General features: G+C 34.8%; 1 protein-coding gene across 2 annotated transcripts in view; it reads left to right on the top strand.

The window, feature by feature from the left end:
• LOC141399219 (uncharacterized) overlaps positions 1–16494 on the top strand; it is a 46042-nt gene extending 29548 nt beyond the window's left edge. The window contains exons 3-5 of one of the 2 annotated variants that reach the window (XM_073977550.1): positions 3813–3973; positions 4220–4359; positions 13610–16494. In XM_073977550.1, coding sequence (XP_073833651.1) covers positions 3813–3973; positions 4220–4359; positions 13610–16396 — 3088 coding nt within the window. In that variant the 3' untranslated portion in view covers positions 16397–16494. Of the gene's footprint in view, positions 1–3809; positions 3974–4219; positions 4360–13609 lie in introns of both variants that reach the window. The other variant, XM_073977549.1, reaches the window with a different exon arrangement.
• The last annotated feature ends 10231 nt before the right edge of the window (positions 16495–26725 follow it).

The raw sequence follows: 26725 nt of genomic DNA, 5'->3' as shown, positions 1-26725 counted from the left end.
ATTGACCCGGAACCACACAACATCAGCGTTCCGGCCACCTCAGTGTACTTGTTTTGTTTCGTTTTGCTGTGATGGGAGCAGCATATCCCGGTATGCCTGCTCCGAATTCTTTTGGTCCGTGGCGGCACGGAGGAAAAACCAGGACCAATTTATTTGTGCTCAATTTGTCACATCTGCATCTTCATCCATATCCAACCGTCGGTGAGATGCAATAGATGTCAGGAGTTGTTGCATCTAAGGGGTTGCCCTGGACTTGTCCACGTGAGGAGCTACGACAGGGACTATGTTGCTGCATGCTGTGTGAATACAGTCCTCAGTGAGTCGTCCCGTCGACAGCAACCGCACACGCAGCATTTAAGACCAGTCGTTATTGTCCCAATCCCAGAAAATGCATTATTTTTGCAATTTAATTGCAATGGATTCCAAGGTAAGATCGAGGAAATAGCAGATTTCATGAACCGGAAGCAAGAAACCAAACTCAACTATAGCTTACAACGTTGTGATGGTTACAACGTATTAAGAAAAGATCGCAGCATAAATGGAAGTGGGGGATTAGCTTTCCTATTGCATCAGTCTGTCCAATACATACCTATCTCGCTTTAGCCTGTCTATAATGACCCATACATGGAGTGTATGGGGGGAGCAGTCAGGTGTGGAAATGCCGATATAGAGATTCTGAACGCAGTGAAGTAACTGTATCTCAGATTACGAGCCTGACATTAGCCCGTTTTTGGAAGGTCATAATGGTCATAAGGTCATAAGTCTGGTCCTGGGGGACTTTAATGCGCATCATGAGATGTGGCATTCGGCCCTCCGATTGATCGGAGATTGATACCTCTACGTTTTGCACTGCAAATGAGGACGCCCTTACCAGAATTATAAGAGAGTGTCACATACGCCAGACGTAACCATCATGTCACCTGGTCTGACAAATGATGTTACCTGGCAACCCGTCATTTCCCTTCGATCACACCATCTCCCCATGATTGTCTCCATTATCAGACCACCCGATTTCATCACGTCAGTCATAGGAAAGCTGATTGGCCGAGTTTCAGAGAGTTCTTCCATGAATCAAAACATGATCGATCTGATTGTGTGTGTTGAGTTGTTGGAAGCTGGTGCTGCTCACTGCCATGTTTTTTCTCGCGTCAAAATTGATCAGTCTCATTCCGGTGTAGGATGTCATCTTATCAAAGATGAAAAATTTTGCTTTTATAAGGATTTTGACAATTACATCTTTGTGTTTATTTCAGCTTGAGTCCATATTTTGTTGTAATTCAATTGTTTGAATAACAACAAAATATTTTAAAGTGGATATGAAATTGATTAGTTGCGGGCGAAGGGTAGGGAATACTATAGTTTCAGTTGTCACCAAACAACTTCATCAGTCCCCTTTTTCGCCGACTCTGTATCGATAAACAGGCCAATAAAGCCATCTAGCAAATTAAATAAAATGAGAAATTTGCTGTATGGCCCTAAAGCAGTTTACCCTACAATTTGAGTCGAACTAAAGAATTTCATATCCACCACTGTTTTTATGTCGTCTTTGCTTCGCAAAGAATACGAACATATGAATGTTGCTTCAATAAGCGGGGGTAAAAACAACAAGAAAGTTGTTTTTGCATTACGCATTGGTCAACAAGGCCGTGCTGATGCCTATTATTGTTGTTGGCGTTTTTTATTGTTGGACTGCAGAATTTTACATCTTTGTGTTTATTTCAGCTTGAGTCCATTTTTTTTTTGTAATTCAATTGTTTGAATAACAACAAAATATTTTAAAGTGGATATGAAATTGATTAGTTGCGGGCGATTTTGACAATTTTCTTATCAACCGCAGTGAATCGGGAGAACAGAGTCATAAGTCCTCGATTTACCATAAATCCAACACCTACCTTATCTTTCGTTTCGTGGCAGGAATAATACAGGTGTTTCCATCGCACATCCCGCAAGGCGACAATATCAGCTTTGTACTTGCCACTTAATCCCCCACTACCCAAACTGCAACTACTGGTCGTCAAATTTAGAGAGGTTTGTGTTCCATTTTCTTTTTTTTTCATAGAAGGTTGCTGTTAAATTTAGATTTCAGTAAAATATTGTTTTTTATTAACCCCTGATTTGGTCCTTAATTATTTATTGAAATGTATGCGCTACGGTTGATTGCAACCTTGTGCCAGCGCACTTGATATTTGAACGAGTAATTAATAATCAGTTAATCAAGAGTATCAAACAAGGGCCAAGATACATAAGTCCTCGGCTTTTTCATGTTAAAGCCGGTCATGAAATCTTCCGAATGGGTACGACTGTTGGAGGTGTGCTAATGGCCACCTAAGCAGGTACTCCACCCACAGTATCTTGTTGTGCTTATGAATTGGAAAATCTTCCTCTCTGAAAATGTTTCAGTCTTCAAGATGCAATTCAGATAGGTTTAAATATTCGTAGTGCCTATGATATGCATCCCTCACTGGCTACCGACCAGCAATTTGAGATAGGAACAGATACTTCTGATTTTATTGTCAATAGCAGTGGCCTGCACGGATGATTAAACATGCTATCAAACATTACATCCAATGTCTTGGGGTAGATAGTTGCTGGAATCACAAAAGTAGAGATTCCGGATTATTTTGTTCATAGCCATTCACTATTACAATCTCGCAATATTTCTTGTAGAGACCGATGACATTTAATTGCAGAAATTATGCATTTCCTGTACACTGCACACCAACGTGTAGTTTGAGGAGCTGAGGAACACTGCGGGGGTGTCCCAGATTAAGATAATGAAGATGAATTGGCGGGTGAAGTTGGAAACACGCTTGGAAAAGTCCTGGCGCGACACTCATCGACATAATTCCTTTTGCAGTAATCGTGGAGACGGCTAAACCGGATCCGCTTCGTACGTGCTCACAAATGTTGACATGTGGTGATGTAAGGTCGAAGCCACTTCTTCCTTGGTCCCTAAAAATGGTCCTTTGTATATGTCCTCTTAAAAATTTGGTGAACTTCATACTGAAAATCACAAATTACAGGTCCCTGGATTAGATGCAAGATGCAAATAAATGTTGGGTATTAAAGTATCGGTTGCACCGTTGACGCTCAACCACCACACGACCTTATTGACGACATTGACAGTAGTGCTCTGGAAATTCCCTATGAATATATTTTTGTCTTGCTTTGTTTATAAGACAGAGGGCCACAATGCAAAAAAATTTACCAAACCAGTTCGGAGCAGGCATTTCGGGGTAAAAGTAGTGATTCCCTCAAGCCTACCCAGTGCTAAACCGGGTGCCATCGGTCTGAAAATTAATGGCAGATTCACCCAAAATATGTAATTTAAAATCACTTACGTCCATAATTGAGAACATCTTTGTCATGGCACATTTTACGGGACAAATTTAAATCCTTGTTTTTATCCTCTTTAGGGCGATAAAGATAATTCCTTGGTGTATGTCATGCCTGGATCGACTCATTTAGATTTTCGAACATCCATGATGGTCTTCATTCTTTCCACAACGGATGATATTGGTTCAATTAAAAATCACCTAAAAATCCACACTAAACTGAAGAAACTTCGATTTCATGCGAAACATTCGCTTCTGCCTTCTTTAAAAAAATATATATATCCTCATATATCCTCACCAACTAATAATTCCACATCTCTCCAAAATTAATTTTTAAATTCCTTAGTATTACATTTACGTTCATAAATTCTGAAAACTTTTTGCCTGTCGCTTATAATTGAATTTTATCGAACGTCTTTTCTCATTTATCCCTTATCCCCCTCTCTTTTCTTTATCTTTTTTACAAAATTAAAGTAGCAACTCTCGACCTTTGGTGGCTGACACCGGTTATTGGGCTGAATCTTTGCCCTTAATGGATGCACCTCTGTGTGCTGTTATTGATCCCATACGTGATTATCGTTGGCATGCATTGCGTTGTGGTGGTCCGGAGACAGCATCGTTTTTGTGTGAAATGCCAGGTAAGAGAAAAAAAAACACAAAGGAAACTATCAAAAGAGGAAAGAAACTCTGTGTATGGAATAAAACTTAATTAAACCAAAAAATGACAACGAAGGAGCAAAAAATGTCTCTCCTCTTTTAAATGACACTGCTGTGCAGGGCAATACAATGAAATTTAATTTTTTTGTTGTTGTTCCTGTTTTTCATGCATGGTAATTTATTGTTCTTAATTTTTTATGTTTTCTTGTCATTTCCATTTTCTGCAGTACCATCATGGGCCGATGTGTGCATCCTCAAGGATATGCCAAATTTAACAATGCAATATATGGCCGATACAGCAAGCATTGAACTTATACGCAATTGCCAGGAAGAGGGTCTATTGCGGACAACATGTCAAGGAAAACAGGTGAGTTTGGGGTGTGTGTGGCTATGTGTGTGTACAGTTGCAGTGTGTATGTGAAGTCAATAAAGAATACAAAGTAGAAGTGAATTATTTTCCAATAATTGTTTCGAATGCAAGGGAAAGAAACAAAGACGAAGAAAAGTTATTTAATTAAAAACTTTTTTAAAAACCATTAATATTGTTTATGTTCATTCTATAGAGAGAAGTAAGTTTCGCAAGGTGAAGCAAATAGGGGGAAATATTAATAACAATAAATGGTTGGCAAATAAGAGGAATAGAAGGTTCGATAGAGAGGTAGTGGGTGATGAAAAAGCTTTAATAACTTACATTTTTATTTATAGTTGTTTTATTAGGACGAAGATCATTAATTAATTGAATTAATTGAGCTAACCTGACCTAAGGCACCCGATATGCCTGATGAGCTGAACAACCATTATCGAAGCGACCGTAGAATATTGGTTGGCTGTGTGGGACTTTATAAGAATTTACTTCCTTTGGGTCTTTAAAAATGCTCGATCATTTGGCTTAAAGTCCTTGAAAAATATTCTTTAAAAAATCCATGATTATTTGGCTTTAGGACCTTGAAAAATATTCCTTTAAGAATCCATGATTATTTGACTTTAGGTCCTTGAAAAATATTCTTTAAAAAATCCATGATTATTTGGCTTTAGGTCCTTGAAAAATATTCTTAAAAATCCACGATTCGTTGGCTTTAGGTCCTTGAAAAATGTTCTTTAAAAAATCCACGATTCTTTGGCTTTAGGTCCTTGAAAAATGTTCTTTAAAAATCCACGATTATTTGGCTTCAGGTCCTTGAAAAATATTCTTTAAAAAATCCACGATTATTTGGCTTTAGGTCCTTGAAAAATATTCTTTAAAAAATCCACGATTATTTGGCTTTAGGTCCTTGAAAAATATTCTTTAAAAAAACCACGATTATTTGGCTTTAGGTCCTTGAAAAATATTCTTTGAAAAATCCACGATTATTTGGCTTTAGGTCCTTGAAAAATATTCTTTAAAAAATCCACGATTATTTGGCTTTAGGTCCATGAAAAATATTCTTTAATAAATCCACGATCGATTATTCGGCTTTAGGTCCTTGAAAAATATTCTTTAAAAAATCCACGATTATTTGGGTTTAGGTCCTTGAAAAATATTCTTTAAAAAATCCACGATTATTTGGGTTTAGGTCCTTGAAAAATATTCTTTAAAAAATCCACGATTATTTGGGTTTAGGTCCTTGAAAAATATTCTTTAAAAAATCCACGATTATTTGGGTTTAGGTCCTTGAAAAATATTCTTTAAAAAATCCACGATTATTTGGGTTTAGGTCCTTGAAAAATATTCTTTAAAAAATCCACGATTATTTGGGTTTAGGTCCTTGAAAAATATTCTTTAAAAAAATCCACGATTATTTGGCTTTAGGTCCTTGAAAAATATTCTTTAAAAATCCACGATTATTTGGCTTTAGGTCCTTGAAAAATATTCTTTAAAAAATCCACGATTATTTGGCTTTAGGTCCTTGAAAAATATTCTTTAAAAAATCCACGATTATTTGGCTTTAGGTCCTTGAAAAATATTCTTTAAAAAATCCACGATTATTTGGCTTTAGGTCCTTGAAAAATATTCTTTAAAAAATCCACGATTATTTGGCTTTAGGTCCTTGAAAAATATTCTTTAAAAAATCCACGATTATTTGGCTTTAGGTCCTTGAAAAATATTCTTTAAAAAATCCACGATTATTTGGCTTTAGGTCCTTGAAAAATATTCTTTAAAAAATCCACGATTATTTGGCTTTAGGTCCTTGAAAAATATTCTTTAAAAAATCCACGATTATTTGGCTTTAGGTCCTTGAAAAATATTCTTTAAAAAATCCACGATTATTTGGCTTTAGGTCCTTGAAAAATATTCTTTAAAAAATCCACGATTATTTGGCTTTAGGTCCTTGAAAAATATTCTTTAAAAAATCCACGATTATTTGGCTTTAGGTCCTTGAAAAATATTCTTTAAAAAATCCACGATTATTTGGCTTTAGGTCCTTGAAAAATATTCTTTAAAAAATCCACGATTATTTGGCTTTAGGTCCTTGAAAAATATTCTTTAAAAAATCCACGATTATTTGGCTTTAGGTCCTTGAAAAATATTCTTTAAAAAATCCACGATTATTTGGCTTTAGGTCTTTGAAAAATATTCTTTAAAAAATCCACGATTATTTGGCTTTAGGTCCTTGAAAAATATTCTTTAAAAAATCCACGATTATTTGGCTTTAGGTCCTTGAAAAATATTCTTTAAAAAATCCACGATTATTTGGCTTTAGGTCCTTGAAAAATATTCTTTAAAAAATCCACGATTATTTGGCTTTAGGTCCTTGAAAAATATTCTTTAAAAAATCCACGATTATTTGGCTTTAGGTCCTTGAAAAATATTCTTTAAAAAATCCACGATTATTTGGCTTTAGGTCCTTGAACAATATTCTTTAAAAAATCCACGATTATTTGGCTTTAGGTCCTTGAAAAATATTCTTTAAAAAATCCACGATTATTTGGCTTTAGGTCCTTGAACAATATTCTTTAAAAAATCCACGATTATTTGGCTTTAGGTCCTTGAAAAATATTCTTTAAAAAATCCACGATTATTTGGCTTTAGGTCCTTGAAAAATATTCTTTAAAAAATCCACGATTATTTGGCTTTAGGTCCTTGAACAATATTCTTTAAAAAATCCACGATTATTTGGCATTAGGTCCTTGAAAAATATTCTTTAAAAAATCCACGATTATTTGGCTTTAGGTCCTTGAAAAATATTCTTTAAAAAATCCACGATTATTTGGCTTTAGGTCCTTGAAAAATATTCTTTAAAAAATCCACGATTATTTGGCTTTAGGTCCTTGAAAAATATTCTTTAAAAAATCCACGATTATTTGGCTTTAGGTCCTTGAACAATATTCTTTAAAAAATCCACGATTATTTGGCTTTAGGTCCTTGAAAAATATTCTTAAAAAAATCCACGATTATTTGGCTTTAGGTCCTTGAAAAATATTCTTTAAAAAATCCACGATTATTTGGGTTTAGGTCCTTGAAAAATATTCTTTAAAAAATCCACGATTATTTGGCTTTAGGTCCTTGAAAAATATTCTTAAAAAAATCCACGATTATTTGGCTTTAGGTCCTTGAAAAATATTCTTTAAAAAATCCACGATTATTTGGCTTTAGGTCCTTGAAAAATATTCGTTTAAGAATCCACGATTATTTGGCTTTAGGTCCTTGAAAAATATTCGTTTAAGAATCCATGATTATTTGGCTTTAGGTCCTTGGAAAATATTCTTTGAAAAATCCACGATTATTTGGGTTTAGGTCCTTGAAAAATATTCTTTAAAAAATCCACGATTATTTGGCTTTAAGTCCTTGAAAAATATTCTTTAAAAAATCCACGATTATTTGGCTTTAGGTCCTTGAAAAATATTCTTTAAAAAATCCACGATTATTTGGCTTTAGGTCCTTGAAAAATATTCTTTAAAAAATCCACGATTGTTTGGCTTTAGGTCCTTGAAAAATATTCTTTAAAAAATCCACGATTGTTTGGCTTTAGGTCCTTGAAAAATATTCTTTAAAAAATCCACGATTGTTTGGCTTTAGGTCCTTGAAAAATATTCTTTAAAAAATCCACGATTGTTTGGCTTTAGGTCCTTGAAAAATATTCTTTAAAAAATCCACGATTGTTTGGCTTTAGGCCCTTGAAAAATATTCTTTAAAAAATCCACGATTGTTTGGCTTTAGGTCCTTGAAAAATATTCTTTAAAAAATCCACGATTGTTTGGCTTTAGGTCCTTGAAAAATATTCTTTAAAAGATCCACGATTGTTTGGCTTTAGGTCCTTGAAAAATATTCTTTAAAAAATCCACGATTATTTGGCTTTAGGTCCTTGAAAAATATTCTTTAAAAAATCCACGATTATTTGGCTTTAGGTCCTTGAAAAATATTCTTTAAAAAATCCACGATTATTTGGCTTTAGGTCCTTGAAAAATATTCTTTAAAAAATCCACGACTATTTGGCTTTAGGTCCTTGAAAAATATTCTTTAAAAAATCCACGATTATTTGGCTTTAGGTCCTTGAAAAATATTCTTTAAAAAATCCACGATTATTTGGCTTTAGGTCCTTGAAAAATATTCTTTAAAAAATCCACGATTGTTTGGCTTTAGGTCCTTGAAAAATATTCTTTAAAAAATCCACGATTGTTTGGCTTTAGGTCCTTGAAAAATATTCTTTAAAAAATCCACGATTGTTTGGCTTTAGGTCCTTGAAAAATATTCTTTAAAAAATCCACGATTATTTGGCTTTAGGTCCTTGAAAAATATTCTTTAAAAAATCCACGATTATTTGGCTTTAGGTCCTTGAAAAATATTCTTTAAAAAATCCACGATTATTTGGCTTTAGGTCCTTGAAAAATATTCTTTAAAAAATCCACGACTATTTGGCTTTAGGTCCTTGAAAAATATTCTTTAAAAAATCCACGATTATTTGGCTTTAGGTCCTTGAAAAATATTCTTTAAAAAATCCACGATTATTTGGCTTTAGGTCCTTGAAAAATATTCTTTAAAAAATCCACGATTATTTGGCTTTAGGTCCTTGAAAAATATTCTTTAAAAAATCCACGATTATTTGGCTTTAGGTCCTTGAAAAATATTCTTTAAAAAATCCACGATTATTTGGCTTTAGGTCCTTGAAAAATATTCTTTAAAAAATCCACGATTATTTGGCTTTAGGTCCTTGAAAAATATTCTTTAAAAAATCCACGATTATTTGGCTTTAGGTCCTTGAAAAATATTCTTTAAAAAATCCACGATTATTTGGCTTTAGGTCCTTGAAAAATATTCTTTAAAAAATCCACGATTATTTGGCTTTAGGTCCTTGAAAAATATTCTTTAAAAAATCCACGATTATTTGGCTTTAGGTCCTTGAAAAATATTCTTTAAAAAATCCACGATTATTTGGCTTTAGGTCCTTGAAAAATATTCTTTAAAAAATCCACGATTATTTGGCTTTAGGTCCTTGAAAAATATTCTTTAAAAAATCCACGATTATTTGGCTTTAGGTCCTTGAAAAATATTCTTTAAAAAATCCACGATTATTTGGCTTTAGGTCCTTGAAAAATATTCTTTAAAAAATCCACGATTATTTGGCTTTAGGTCCTTGAAAAATATTCTTTAAAAAATCCACGATTATTTGGCTTTAGGTCCTTGAAAAATATTCTTTAAATAATCCACGATTATTTGGCTTTAGGTCCTTGAAAAATATTCTTTAAAAAATCCACGATTATTTGGCTTTAGGTCCTTGAAAAATATTCTTTAAAAAATCCACGATTATTTGGCTTTAGGTCCTTGAAAAATATTCTTTAAAAAATCCACGATTATTTGGCTTTAGGTCCTTGAAAAATATTCTTTAAAAAATCCACGATTATTTGGCTTTAGGTCCTTGAAAAATATTCTTTAAAAAATCCACGATTATTTGGCTTTAGGTCCTTGAAAAATATTCTTTAAAAAATCCACGATTATTTGGCTTTAGGTCCTTGAAAAATATTCTTTAAAAAATCCACGATTATTTGGCTTTAGGTCCTTGAAAAATATTCTTTAAAAAATCCACGATTATTTGGCTTTAGGTCCTTGAAAAATATTCTTTAAAAAATCCACGATTATTTGGCTTTAGGTCCTTGAAAAATATTCTTTAAAAAATCCACGATTATTTGGCTTTAGGTCCTTGAAAAATATTCTTTAAAAAATCCACGATTATTTGGCTTTAGGTCCTTGAAAAATATTCTTTAAAAAATCCACGATTATTTGGCTTTAGGTCCTTGAAAAATATTCTTTAAAAAATCCACGATTATTTGGCTTTAGGTCCTTGAAAAATATTCTTTAAAAAATCCACGATTATTTGGCTTTAGGTCCTTGAAAAATATTCTTTAAAAAATCCACGATTATTTGGCTTTAGGTCCTTGAAAAATATTCTTTAAAAAATCCACGATTATTTGGCTTTAGGTCCTTGAAAAATATTCTTTAAAAAATCCACGATTATTTGGCTTTAGGTCCTTGAAAAATATTCTTTAAAAAATCCACGATTATTTGGCTTTAGGTCCTTGAAAAATATTCTTTAAAAAATCCACGATTATTTGGCTTTAGGTCCTTGAAAAATATTCTTTAAAAAATCCACGATTATTTGGCTTTAGGTCCTTGAAAAATATTCTTTAAAAAATCCACGATTATTTGGCTTTAGGTCCTTGAAAAATATTCTTTAAAAAATCCACGATTATTTGGCTTTAGGTCCTTGAAAAATATTCTTTAAAAAATCCACGATTATTTGGCTTTAGGTCCTTGAAAAATATTCTTTAAAAAATCCACGATTATTTGGCTTTAGGTCCTTGAAAAATATTCTTTAAAAAATCCACGATTATTTGGCTTTAGGTCCTTGAAAAATATTCTTTAAAAAATCCACGATTATTTGGCTTTAGGTCCTTGAAAAATATTCTTTAAAAAATCAACGATTATTTGGCTTTAGGTCCTTGAAAAATATTCTTTAAAAAATCCACGATTATTTGGCTTTAGGTCCTTGAAAAATATTCTTTAAAAAATCCACGATTATTTGGCTTTAGGTCCTTGAAAAATATTCTTTAAAAAATCCACGATTATTTGGCTTTAGGTCCTTGAAAAATATTCTTTAAAAAATCCACGATTATTTGGCTTTAGGTCCTTGAAAAATATTCTTTAAAAAATCCACGATTATTTGGCTTTAGGTCCTTGAAAAATATTCTTTAAAAAATCCACGATTATTTGGCTTTAGGTCCTTGAAAAATATTCTTTAAAAAATCCACGATTATTTGGCTTTAGGTCCTTGAAAAATATTCTTTAAAAAATCCACGATTATTTGGCTTTAGGTCCTTGAAAAATATTCTTTAAAAAATCCACGATTATTTGGCTTTAGGTCCTTGAAAAATATTCTTTAAAAAATCCACGATTATTTGGCTTTAGGTCCTTGAAAAATATTCTTTAAAAAATCCACGATTATTTGGCTTTAGGTCCTTGAAAAATATTCTTTAAAAAATCCACGATTATTTGGCTTTAGGTCCTTGAAAAATATTCTTTAAAAAATCCACGATTATTTGGCTTTAGGTCCTTGAAAAATATTCTTTAAAAAATCCACGATTATTTGGCTTTAGGTCCTTGAAAAATATTCTTTAAAAAATCCACGATTATTTGGCTTTAGGTCCTTGAAAAATATTCTTTAAAAAATCCACGATTATTTGGCTTTAGGTCCTTGAAAAATATTCTTTAAAAAATCCACGATTATTTGGCTTTAGGTCCTTGAAAAATATTCTTTAAAAAATCCACGATTATTTGGCTTTAGGTCCTTGAAAAATATTCTTTAAAAAATCCACGATTATTTGGCTTTAGGTCCTTGAAAAATATTCTTTAAAAAATCCACGATTATTTGGCTTTAGGTCCATGAAAAATATTCTTTAAAAAATCCACGATTATTTGGCTTTAGGTCCTTGAAAAATATTCTTTAAAAAATCCACGATTATTTGGCTTTAGGTCCTTGAAAAATATTCTTTAAAAAATCCACGATTATTTGGCTTTAGGTCCTTGAAAAATATTCTTTAAAAAATCCACGATTATTTGGCTTTAGGTCCTTGAAAAATATTCTTTAAAAAATCCACGATTATTTGGCTTTAGGTCCTTGAAAAATATTCTTTAAAAAATCCACGATTATTTGGCTTTAGGTCCTTGAAAAATATTCTTTAAAAAATCCACGATTATTTGGCTTTAGGTCCTTGAAAAATATTCTTAAAAAAATCCACGATTATTTGGCTTTAGGTCCTTGAAAAATATTCTTTAAAAAATCCACGATTATTTGGCTTTAGGTCCTTGAAAAATATTCTTTAAAAAATCCACGATTATTTGGCTTTAGGTCCTTGAAAAATATTCTTTAAAAAATCCACGATTATTTGGCTTTAGGTCCTTGAAAAATATTCTTTAAAAAATCCACGATTATTTGGCTTTAGGTCCTTGAAAAATATTCTTTAAAAAATCCACGATTATTTGGCTTTAGGTCCTTGAAAAATATTCTTTAAAAAATCCACGATTATTTGGCTTTAGGTCCTTGAAAAATATTCTTTAAAAAATCCACGATTATTTGGCTTTAGGTCCTTGAAAAATATTCTTTAAAAAATCCACGATTATTTGGCTTTAGGTCCTTGAAAAATATTCTTTAAAAAATCCACGATTATTTGGCTTTAGGTCCTTGAAAAATATTCTTTAAAAAATCCACGATTATTTGGCTTTAGGTCCTTGAAAAATATTCTTTAAAAAATCCACGATTATTTGGCTTTAGGTCCTTGAAAAATATTCTTTAAAAAATCCACGATTATTTGGCTTTAGGTCCTTGAAAAATATTCTTTAAAAAATCCACGATTATTTGGCTTTAGGTCCTTGAAAAATATTCTTTAAAAAATCCACGATTATTTGGCTTTAGGTCCTTGAAAAATATTCTTTAAAAAATCCACGATTATTTGGCTTTAGGTCCTTGAAAAATATTCTTTATAAAATCCACGATTATTTGGCTTTAGGTCCTTGAAAAATATTCTTTAAAAAATCCACGATTATTTGGCTTTAGGTCCTTGAAAAATATTCTTTAAAAAATCCACGATTATTTGGCTTTAGGTCCTTGAAAAATATTCTTTAAAAAATCCACGATTATTTGGCTTTAGGTCCTTGAAAAATATTCTTTAAAAAATCCACGATTATTTGGCTTTAGGTCCTTGAAAAATATTCTTTAAAAAATCCACGATTATTTGGCTTTAGGTCCTTGAAAAATATTCTTTAAAAAATCCACGATTATTTGGCTTTAGGTCCTTGAAAAATATTCTTTAAAAAATCCACGATTATTTGGCTTTAGGTCCTTGAAAAATATTCTTTAAAAAATCCACGATTATTTGGTTTTAGGTCCTTGAAAAATATTCTTTAAAAAATCCACGATTATTTGGCTTTAGGTCCTTGAAAAATATTCTTTAAAAAATCCACGATTATTTGGCTTTAGGTCCTTGAAAAATATTCTTTAAAAAATCCACGATTATTTGGCTTTAGGTCCTTAAAAAATATTCTTTAAAAAATACACGATTGTTTGGCTTTAGTTCCTTGAACCTCAGGTCACGTTAGTTAAATTAATTAAAAACTTATATTTCTCTCTAACTAAATTCTCTTGCAGGATCGTGAACGAGCCTTGCAGGACTTAATTTGCCCCCGAGAACGCTTGGAGGCCCAGCGCATCAATGACATTACCAATTCCCATTTCAAATCTTTGCAAATCATCAACAGCATACCCTCCGATAACAATGAGAACAATGACATTGAACTGTTGCCCATGGATGTGAGTTATGGTCCCGGAGTCCACTATGCCGGCGAAGAAGATTTACAAACTGAGAAGAATACCGTTCAACGGCTGATAGAACAATTTAATGTTGATGAGTTGATGCAAGCTGATGAACCCGCCAATATGGAAACCGTCAGTTCATTCTATAAAATACCCGGCCTCATACCAAAACCTGTTAAGAAATCCGCCAAAAAAGTGGTAGAATATCCCAAGAAAGAGAGTGTTAAGAAGCAAACAGCAGCCTCGGGGCAGTTGCAGCAAAAGGAGAAAAACTCCCGCATGCCCTTGGAAATGGAGGATATGATGATGGGTGATCAACCCCAGGGTGAACCTGAAATGCCCGAGCAAATACTGAATGAAGAGGTGTCAAATGAGATTTTAGAACCCTTGCCGCACATCAAAAAGACCAACATACACAAGGAGGCCATGGAGAAAATGGAAAAGGAAGCCATTGCCATAAAGGAGAGTATGCAAAGGAGCAAGGAAATGGAAAAGAAGAAGGCGGCAGCTGTAGCCTTTGCCAGCACCACAGAAGCAGTCACAGCACCAACTACAACAATGGTCCCCACTACCACAACAATGAGACCAGAATCAATCAGTACCATTGTTAGCACCAGCTCTGAGGCTTTTGTCAGTCCCTCAACGACCTCCAACCCAGTGACCACCATTACGACCACTAAAGATGCAGAAAGTGGTAGCACACATCATAATTATCAAGAAACCTCTACTACCGGGGATGTGGAATCTTCAACATTGGGCCATGCCTCCGCATCGGCCTTTTCTACAACGCCACCAGCCACCATAGGCCATCCCATGCACCCCCAGCAGCCACGCAGCTCTGTCATAACCGAAGAAACCCAACATGGCCATGTTAAGGAGTCAGCCGACAACTCTCATTTCATACCACCCATGTTGATGGTGAAATCTCATTATGTACCCCAGGCCAACAAACATGGCCACAATGAACATCCAGCACATGCACCTCATGCTCCGGGCCAGCACATGGATGGCAACACCCACTACAATGAAGATCTCGCAATGCCGACAACAAAGAGCCACTCTGACATGGTGATGACAACGGCTAAAATGATAGATTTTGAGTCCTCAACCACAACACTGAAATCCAAGGACATTGAAAGAACAACCGAACACTATCATCAGAATCATGAGGAGGTCACACAGGAGCAAGGGGAAGTGGAAAAGAAAATTACCACCAACTCAAATGGACAGATAGAGACGAAAATACCGGAACGGGTAGAAGAAACAACAGAAAATGGCAACATGATACCAATTACTCAGACCCAGCTAACAAAGGAAGAGGAAACGGAAACTGAGCAACAAATCGGTGAACATAACCAAAATATGAAATTGGAGGAGGAAGTTGTGGCAACAACGAATCATGCAAAAGAGGAACCCACACTCACACCTCTAACCACCACTGCTGCTCCATTGGAAAGCAAAGCTACTGCTGAGACCATCTCAACCCTAAATCTCCACGAAGATAAAACTTTACAGACAACCACAATGAAACTGGTCGAACAAACCGAAACTCCAAATACCAGTGATGACATTGCAGATAAAACCGAAATGCCAGCTGATGTTCATAGGGAAACACAAATTGCTGATGTTACTGATGCTGCCGACACTGTGACAAAAGCAATTGTAATGAAAGAAATACAAACCCAAACAGACATGGATGAAGAAACCACTGAGACAGAACAAACCGCAAAACTAGTTGAGGAGACAACAGCAGCAGTAGCCGCAACAACAACAACAATGAAAACGACTACAACAACAACATCAACTCCAGAGGAAAAACATGATTTGCCATCTGAAACTGCAACACCAATCACAAAAACCAACCCCCCGGCAGCAGCAGTAGCCAGAGATGACATGCTGGCAAAACAAGAAGTGGCAAAACCAACACCTACAACAACACATTTGGCTACCAGCAGCAATCTCCAAGAATCATCGACAACAACGAATTTGAATAAGCAAAAAGGTGATGAAGACAGCACACAAAAAACTCTAACAAGCAATGCGGAACAAGTTAGTCAAACAACTACAGTTGGAACTGCAACAGGATCAGAATCTGATGATACAAAGAAAATCCTTACAACGGATATTCAAACAACATCCGGTTTAATTGCAGCAAAGGACCAACACGAGCAACACAAAGATACCACCATCGTGACGGAGGCAACGGAAGGAAAGGAGTCGGCAATAACAACAACCCAAAACCCCACCACTGAAACGAATGAAACTAACACCAGCAACAGTAACAATAACAATAATACTCCAACAACAATAAGCACAACACAAACAACAACGACAACAACAACACCAGTTGAAACTTCAAGCAGTAGCACAACATCATCGCCAGTACTTTCATCTTCATTGCCTTCTTCCACCGATACCACAGAAACATTTTCTACCACTACCACCACCACCATCACAACATCAACCTCATCTCCTCCAACACCCACCACAACGACATCATCGCCAACCGAAACTACACGAAATTTCTTAAAAGTTACCACAGAAATGCCATTTAAACCAAATCGCCGACGCTCTCTAACCAAACCGGAAACCGTAAGTTATATGAAGAAAATTTTAGGTTAAGCTTTACAACAGCAACAAAGAACAACAAATAAGTAAGAACAACAACAACAACAACAACCAAAAACAACATGAAACATTCCGATAGGTATTTAGAAAAAGAGGAAGAATTTTAGTTTGGTTATATTAGGGTGTACTGTTGGTTTTTTGAAGAAGACAAATGTTGTGCTTGTAAACAGATCCATTTATATAAATAAGATGGCTCTGCTTACGAACAGAACATTTGTCCCATAAACCGAACTGAGTATAGAATTTAATTCCCCCCTTTTTCATCTCTTCTTTCACTTGACCTTTCCATCGATGTTTTGGCTACCTTAGATTCATCCGCTTTTTAGAGGAGGCATTTATTCTCCCGATCTAGCCAATGCTAGTTCTAACGAACATAATTTTCTACAAAATCGTAGATATAACACCCAAAATAGTTCGAGAAAAATTTTATGCGTATCTGATTCTTTGTATATGTGCTAAGGCAAAGAATATTGTAAATGCGCAGAGAGTTTTTGTATCTGTCCAAGAGTTGAAATCTAAAATCCCTGTTTTTGGTTCTATCTAGGGTTGAAATTTCAAATCTTGGCCTATGGCCTTCCGGAAAACACGATTTTGTGTGCGTAGCCAATAGTTCGGGAAAGTTCGTGCTTTCGTAATATTTTACCCAAACGACGTCGATATTCACCGTCAACGCAGATTGGTCCGTAGATCTTCCGAAGAATTTTTCTCTCAAACACACCAAGCACTGCCTTAGCTGCTTGCGCAAGTACCCAGGCTTCGGAACCATACATCAGCACGGGTAGTATCAGTGTTTTGTAAAGCGTTATTTTTGTTTGACGAGTTATGGCTTTGTTTTTAAAGTGCTTACTTAAACCAAAGTAGCACCTGTTAGTCAATACAATTCTTCTTTTTATTTCACAACTGATGTCGTTAGTTGTGTTTACGGCGGTGCCGAGGTAGACGAAGTCTTTTACAACCTCAAAATTATAGGAACCAACGTCAACAGTTGGCCCGATCTCTATGGATGCATTGCGCGTCGACACCATCAACTTAGTCTTCCCGCCGTTTACCGCCAGACCCACTTTAGCAGATTTTCCTTCGACCTTCATAAAGGTATCTGTTACTTCTTTTACTGATCGTCCCATGATGTCTACATCATAAGCATAAGCAAGTAACAGGTGGCTATTGGTGTAGATTGTGCCACTTCTTTTGACGTTTGCCTCTCGAATAACATTTTCCAGCAGGATGTTGAAGAGATCACACGAGAGGCTGTCTCATTGCCTGAAACTTCTTTTGGCTGGTAAGTCATCGGCTCCTGCTGCCTTATTATTCTTCAGCCGGTTTATTGCTGGCTTTACCTCATCTTGGCTGGGCGGTATACATTCAATATCATTTTCTGGGATTGGATCTGTGGTATCTTCGCCGTCTTCGCTGGATACCAACAGGTTTGAAAAATGCTCTTTCCATATCCTGAGCACACTATCTGTATAAGTTACCAAATTACCTTGGTGGTCTCTACAGTAGGAGGTGCCTGTACCAAAGCCATCAGTTTGATGCCTTTGGTGGAATTTTCAGACTTCATTCTGGCTCCTGTACATCTCGATTTTTTCACACTCCCGCTTTTCCTGTGGAAAAGACGTTTCTCCTCTCTCCTTTTCTCCCTGTATCATTCTCGTGCGCTACGTTGCTACGGATTGTAAAGTAGCCCTATATGCCGCATTTTTCTCTTCGGTGGCAGCACGACACTCCTGATCACATCATGGATTCCTTAGTGGAGGTTTCTGGTATTCAAGTATGGATTTTGCCATTCGCTGATATGTTATCGGGATGTGGAGTGTTTGATTAAGCAATTGGGCTAGTTGAGTGGAATATGCTGTGGCTATCTGTTGTGATTGCAGCTTACCGATGTCTAACTTTCGTGTTGTGTTTGTTCGTACTTTGTTTGCTACGTTTAAGCGGGCGCGTACCTTTGCTGCAACAAGGTAGTGGTCCGAATCAATGTTTGCGCCTCGGAACGATCGTACATCCAACACGCTCGATGAATGTCTTCCATCTATCACAACATGATCAATCACTTCGATTTTCTTGTGAAGCAACTTTCATTCGCTGCCTCCATTATGACGGTAAAAGTTTTGTCAGTGGCAAATCGATAGTTCTTGAGAAAACAGCCCGAAAAGTGTAAAAAACCCTATGTCACCATATGTAGTGGCTCGAGAGCATGTTTCTTCTTTTCGGCTTTGCTACCAGTATGAGATCTGAAGGATAATGTGTAAATTTGATTATTTTGTGAGGCTACCTTGACAGTGGTTTCTTTTCAGATCTCAGTTCTTTGATAGCAAGTGGAGGATGTAGATGGTTTGCGGCCCTGACTCTGGGTGGGTCTCTTTGGCATTGCGTTTTGTTTTTGCGGAGAAGGTTTGGTCACACGCACAAAGCTTGTTGAACTCAATATGTCCTCTGTGGACATCGGAATGAGAAAGTTTATCGATATCTGTTTTTTTTAACATGCTCCCCTTGACAATAGTTTATATCAATTTGTATTCTCCCACGGTGATAGACGATGTTTTCCTGCAGAATAGCTTCATAAGTACATCGACTTACGGTAAACCAACTTTTTAGCTGTTCGATTGAGACTCCAGATGGGACGGTGGGAATATCCTCTACCAATTTCTTTGTTGAGGTTCCGTACTCAACGACATCTTGGATGGAAAGTCCTTCTTTTCCTTATACTGCGACCGAGGTCAATTTATCGCCAACTACATACGCTGCGATACCTCTAGTGTGTAGTTCAAGTTCGTCCTCAGATCAAATTGCTTGGTGCTTAGCAAAACCACTACTCTGACCCAGACTTGGGATTTCTTCTTTCCGTTCCGTTACGTTACTTCACCAAATATAGGTTAAATATCCCCTGTTCGCCGTACTTTGGTCTACTTTTCCTTCGGCTGTAGACGGGACCTCTACGGTCGTGGTCATATCATTTTCAGTTGGCATAGCTGGAGTGTTGCCATCAATGGGTTTGTTGGAACTTGTCTTTGTTTTTAAACATTTTTCCAAATGCATAATGTGCTGTGATTTAAGGGCATAGCCCTCCCTTACCATTCAAAAGCTTGACAACCAAGTCTTAACTACGTTGAGGTGCAGACCTGACACCCCGGCCTTAAATGTTCTCTAATTCGTAGGAAATCACTACTTGGATAAGCTTTGGTCGACCACACTTTCTTCCACTCAACATTTTTCAGAATATTGAATAAAGGAAATTGTGGCTTTGAGCCCCCGTATTGCATTAAGGTTGTTAATCCTGGAGAGGGAAAACCTTCGATGTAATAGTATATCGAAAGGAACCTTATTGTCAAGAAATATGAAATGCGTCGTTGCGTCTTCTCCGTGATATTTTAGTAAGGTCAGTGGTGGACTATCCAAAGAACAACTAAGAAAGTATCAGTCGTATGTATTGTCGACAGTCGACCCTCAGCCTAAGTGAATTGAAACTTTCATCTATGGACAGATCGAATACCGTTTACACAACCTCAATTCTTTTCCCTAAAGATTATTTACTTGGGGGATTTTCAGAATTTTTGAACATTTGATCTTATCGACAAAAATATGGATTTGGAGTACAGCTCAAAGAAAGCTGTTGCGGTATTTGAAATAATGGACCAACATTGTCCATTTTGGAGGTGAATATTATTTTGGGAGTCATTCCTTTCGATAGATATCACGACCAAGGGTCATTTCAGTTTATTACCGTATAATTTAGAGTTATTGGCCCATCAGGAAGCGTGGAGTTGCCAAAAAGAAAAAAAAATTGCAAAATGTCCTTAAATGGACAAATGTTGAAATTAAATTAGGGAGGTACCCTAAGAAGTGGACCGATATAGTCCATATTCCAACTGGATCTACGTCTCGTACAAATATTACGATGTGCTTAGAATGAACCAAATTGGTTACTGCCTTCGAGAGTTATTGTGCAACCATTTCAGCGAAAAGTTTTGAACTTTGTGGGGGAGGTACCTGAAGGATTGGACCGATGTGATCCATCTTCGAACTTTAACTACGATGGCTAAATTTTAAACCGAATCGGCAGATTCGTTCGAGAGTTATCATGCGCTCCAGCCAGCTTTACAGCTTTCGGGCTATTTTCTCAGGAAGTATGGAGTTGCCCCTGCAAAAACTTGTACCGTCGTAATGGGGCAGTGAGTACAAATTACTACAACAAAAATTAAAACGATTCGAGAGGAGCCATTAAACTGCACTGAACTGAAATTTTGTGTCGGAAGTATCCTATATAGTCCATATTCGAACTTGATCTATATGTAGTTGAAATATTACGATGGGTAAAGTATGGACAAAATCGGTATCCGATGGAGTGGATATCGGTCTACTCCATCTTCGAACTTAAACTAAGTTTGGAGAATATATTACGAATGTCAAATTTTGTCCACAATCGGTTGCATCGTTCGAGAGTTATTGCGCGCTCCAGCCAGCCAGACAGTCGAACGGACTTGACTAAATCGACTCCAAAGTGTCTAAAACAGATTTCGCCAAAACATATTTGAGGTCTAAAACCATTATTTCGATGATATACATTTTTTGTCCTTTCAACGTGTATTATATCCGGGTTAGCCTAAACGTTTAGAATATAAAGAGGGTCTAAAAATGGATTTAGGATGTAAAGTGTTGAGCTTTGAGGGAAGGTATCCAAAGGTGTGGACTGACTGATATTGCACTCTCCGAATATTATCGATGAATATTACGATGTAACAATTTTGGAAAAAAATCTGTCATTGGTTTTTTTCTAGGATTTGGCGTAACGTCAAGATTTGGTCTATTGTAGATTTCGCATTCCTAAAACCCCATCGTTATGACCCGATTATTCCATTAAACATCGATTTTAGCCGTTCACACAATACATCCTTATGCACAGGACATAACAGACTGATGTTCCAATTGTTGAATATGCATTCCTTAAGATAAATTTACTAATCAACTGATGTGTACTCCTTATAAGTATGTCGTCACCGGCCGTAAACAGTTCGGCAGGCAGCCTATCAGTGCCCCCGTTTGCGATTGGTTCTGGGATATCTTTACCTTCGTCCATTTTCGATATCCAGCACTTGCTAAAATGCTCCCTCCAGATCCCACTAAGCTGTCTGTATCAGTTCCATGTTCTCTTCACCATCTTCGCAGGAGAATATATGTTAAAATTTTCGAACTACATTCTGACTCCAGAATATTTTTCAAGTTCACTTTTTCCTGTTTTATCTTCTTTCTTCTGATATATTTCCTTGGTGCTTACTGTCGTTATTGACTGCAGGGTTGTCTTGCATGCCGCGTTCTTCTCTTCAGTAGCCTTACATTACATTACACCATTAAGTGGTGTTTTACGGCAGTTTGTAAAGACTGAACTATTCTTTGCCACTGCGAATCCACATTATCGGGACAAGGAGTGCCGTCTTCCAGCATGTAGGTAAGATCAGCGTAGAAGGTGTATGTCCTCTGTTGTATTTGTACTTTTGCCGCAACAATAAGACAAGCGTGTACCTTCAAGGAAATATACCGAATAAATGTTCCCAACTCGAATCGATCGGACATCTAACACACTGGAAGAGTGCTCTCCGTCTAACGATCTGGTTGGGAGCTGTTTTTTTTTGTCGCTGCTAGATCAATCAGATCCAATCCGTTGTCGAAATTAATTTTAACATTAAAATCTTCTAGAACAATCTCAGTGTCATGGCAAGGGCTGTAGTCATATGTTCTCGCTAGGCGCTCCCAGTAAAGGCGCAGATGAGATTGATGTTAAAGAACTTTGCTTTTATACGGATTGTGGTAATGCTCTTCTAAACCGAAGGGAATCTGGAGACCAGGGTTTTAAGCTTAAGACTTCAATTTACCATAAATCCAACGCTGAGCTCATTGTTCATGCCAGCTACATATTATACAGTGCGTAATCGTTTGAGATCTTTACGTCTGTCCGATTCCATCGCACTTTACCAAGTGCATCCACATATGTGCAAACTGCACCTTCTCTATGAAGAGCCCGGACATTGCAGCCCTAAAAACGTTTGCAGGGGCTCTCAAAATTAGAGGGGTTTGTTTTTCCATAGTACGTTCTTTTTAGTAGGGGGTGGGTTACTCGCCCAACCCAAGTGTCTTACGGGTATTAAATTCAGCTCCCGAAGGAGTTCTGTGCTTAGTTCAAATGGAAGAGCCTGAGAAGTAAATAAGTTTGGTTGTTAAACCGCCTACGTCACCCACTTCTAAAATGTATTTAACGAATTTCTAATGTTTTATTTAATGAACTGCTGCCACTTCCCACAGATTCTCAGTAGGTTGAACTTCTATATATTTGTTACAGTCGCTTTTCGAAACTCTAAGAATTCTCTAGTATAATTCAGAACACTTGCAGTACACACTAATATACAAATGTAAGAATAATACATTTTGAAATACAATGCGGACAAAAATAGTAACAAAAACTTTAAAAAAATAATAGAGTATAAATGAAAAACATGCACAAAATGAATATAACTTCTAACAGGTTTTAGAGTTACAAAACAAACAAAAAACAAATGTCAGTAGCATAGCAAAATACCAAGCAACAACAACAACATGATAACCTTAATCCTTTAAATAAGGAAAATTAAATGAAACTATATTTAATAAAAGGAAATTTTAAAAATAAATGTTTGTATAACAACATTGGTATGTTTTTTATTTTAAGGAAATATTATTTGGATTTGTATAACAACTTACTTATGTAATTTATAATGTTTATGTATTAATTGTGTTAAAACTAACTTGTCCCTCTCCCTACATGGATTAAGGTAACAACTCTTATACAACCTACCCCAACAGGGTCAGCATGAAAATAATAAATTATTTGCAAACAAGGGGGAAAATGTCAGTAATAGTCTTAAAAAAACGAACACAGAACACAAAATTGTATTAAAAGAACAACAGAACAAGGACAACAACAAGAAGAAGCAAAATATTTTACATAAACCAAAAAGCCAACCAACACAGAGTTAAAAACATGTTGGTTGTTACACAGTCAGAGTCAATTTATACGAAAAATAAATCCAAAAGAGAAAAAAACAAAACTAAAGCAAGATGTATGTTTGTTACATTGGTCTTCCCGTTTCAAACACCAGACCCTCATAACACTCAACAGGAAGTTGAAATGAAAACTGGACACACAAAGAAAGACACACACAGAAGTATGTCATGCAACAACAAAAATGCCAAATAAATTTATTAAAAAATACAATTTAATTATATTTAAAAAAGAAACCACAATATAAAATAAAATATAAGAGTTTTTTGGTAAAAAAATAAAGGAAAAATGTTTACACAACAAATTTAATTACTTATAAGATGTTTTAGTGAAACCCCAAAAATAACATGAGAAAAATAAATAATGAAAAATAAACAAAAATACTAAAAATAATTTAAAATCATTTAGGCAGAGCCAAACATTATTGGATCCTACATCACCAGAATGAATAGGAATGGTAAGAAAAATTATTCAGTGGCCGGATTTTTGTTGTAAGGAAATGTGAAATGAAAAATTTTACAAGGGAAGAAATATCAAATGAACATTTTTATAAAGAACAGAAACTGAAATTCAAAACGAGGCCTCAAGAACTCATTAAAAATCCACGTTTATTGGTCTACAGGTCCATGAAAAAATATTCTTTAAAAAATCCACGTTTATTGGTCTACAGGTCCATGAAAAAATATTCTTTAAAAAATCCACGTTTATTGGTCTACAGGTCCATGAAAAAATATTCTTTAAAAAATCCACGTTTATTGGTCTACAGGTCCATGAAAAAATATTCTTTAAAAAATCCACGTTTATTGGTCTACAGGTCCATGAAAAAATATTCTTTAAAAAATCCACGTTTATTGGTCTACAGGTCCATGAAAAAATATTCTTTAAAAAATCCACGTTTATTGGTCTACAGGTCCATGAAAAAATATTCTTTAAAAAATCCACGTTTATTGGTCTACAGGTCCATGAAAAAATATTCTTTAAAAAATCCACGTTTATTGGTCTACAGGTCCATGAAAAAATATTCTTTAAAAAATCCACGTTTATTGGTCTACAGGTCCATGAAAAAATATTCTTTAAAAAATCCACGTTTATTGGTCTACAGGTCCATGAAAAAATATTCTTTAAAAAATCCACGTTTATTGGTCTACAGGTCCATGAAAAAATATTCTTTAAAAAATCCACGTTTATTGGTCTACAGGTCCATGAAAAAATATTCTTTAAAAAATCCACGTTTATTGGTCTACAGGTCCATGAAAAAATATTCTTTAAAAAATCCACGTTTATTGGTCTACAGGTCCATGAAAAAATATTCTTTAAAAAATCCACGTTTATTGGTCTACAGGTCCATGAAAAAATATTCTTTAAAAAATCCACGTTTATTGGTCTACAGGTCCATGAAAAAATATTCTTTAAAAAATCCACGTTTATTGGTCTACAGGTCCATGAAAAAATATTCTTTAAAAAATCCACGTTTATTGGTCTACAGGTCCATGAAAAAATATTCTTTAAAAAATCCACGTTTATTGGTCTACAGGTCCATGAAAAAATATTCTTTAAAAAATCCACGTTTATTGGTCTACAGGTCCATGAAAAAATATTCTTTAAAAAATCCACGTTTATTGGTCTACAGGTCCATGAAAAAATATTCTTTAAAAAATCCACGTTTATTGGTCTACAGGTCCATGAAAAAATATTCTTTAAAAAATCCACGTTTATTGGTCTACAGGTCCATGAAAAAATATTCTTTAAAAAATCCACGTTTATTGGTCTACAGGTCCATGAAAAAATATTCCTTAAAAAATCCACGTTTATTGGTCTACAGGTCCATGAAAAAATATTCTTTAAAAAATCCACCTTTATTGGTCTACAGGTCCATGAAAAAATATTCTTTAAAAAATCCACGTTTATTGGTCTACAGGTCCATGAAAAAATATTCTTTAAAAAATCCACGTTTATTGGTCTACAGGTCCATGAAAAAATATTCTTTAAAAAATCCACGTTTATTGGTCTACAGGTCCATGAAAAAATATTCTTTAAAAAATCCACGTTTATTGGTCTACAGGTCCATGAAAAAATATTCTTTAAAAAATCCACGTTTATTGGTCTACAGGTCCATGAAAAAATATTCTTTAAAAAATCCACGTTTATTGGTCTACAGGTCCATGAAAAAATATTCTTTATAAAATCCACGTTTATTGGTCTACAGGTCCATGAAAAAATATTCTTTAAAAAATCCACGTTTATTGGTCTACAGGTCCATGAAAAAATATTCTTTAAAAAATCCACGTTTATTGGTCTACAGGTCCATGAAAAAATATTCTTTAAAAAATCCACAAATTATTCAGTGGCCGGATTTTTGTTGTAAGGAAATGTGAAATGAAAAATTTTACAAGGGAAGAAATATCAAATGAACATTTTTATAAAGAACAGAAACTGAAATTCAAAACGAGGCCTCAAGAACTCATTAAAAATCCACGTTTATTGGTCTACAGGTCCATGAAAAAATATTCTTTAAAAAATCCACGTTTATTGGTCTACAGGTCCATGAAAAAATATTCTTTAAAAAATCCACGTTTATTGGTCTACAGGTCCATGAAAAAATATTCTTTAAAAAATCCACGTTTATTGGTCTACAGGTCCATGAAAAAATATTCTTTAAAAAATCCACGTTTATTGGTCTACAGGTCCATGAAAAAATATTCTTTAAAAAATCCACGTTTATTGGTCTACAGGTCCATGAAAAAATATTCTTTAAAAAATCCACGTTTATTGGTCTACAGGTCCATGAAAAAATATTCTTTAAAAAATCCACGTTTATTGGTCTACAGGTCCATGAAAAAATATTCTTTAAAAAATCCACGTTTATTGGTCTACAGGTCCATGAAAAAATATTCTTTAAAAAATCCACGTTTATTGGTCTACAGGTCCATGAAAAAATATTCTTTAAAAAATCCACGTTTATTGGTCTACAGGTCCATGAAAAAATATTCTTTAAAAAATCCACGTTTATTGGTCTACAGGTCCATGAAAAAATATTCTTTAAAAAATCCACGTTTATTGGTCTACAGGTCCATGAAAAAATATTTTTTTTAAATATCCACGTTTATTGGTCTACAGGTCCATGAAAAAATATTCTTTAAAAAATCCACGTTTATTGGTCTACAGGTCCATGAAAAAATATTCTTTAAAAAATCCACGTTTATTGGTCTACAGGTCCATGAAAAAATATTCTTTAAAAAATCCACGTTTATTGGTCTACAGGTCCATGAAAAAATATTCTTTAAAAAATC

This window comes from Musca autumnalis, unplaced genomic scaffold (genome assembly GCF_047663935.1).
Source record: "Musca autumnalis isolate F117 unplaced genomic scaffold, ASM4766393v1 scaffold_3, whole genome shotgun sequence".
Lineage (NCBI taxonomy): Eukaryota > Metazoa > Arthropoda > Insecta > Diptera > Muscidae > Musca > Musca autumnalis.
This window is presented reverse-complemented; position numbering and strand designations above follow the sequence as displayed.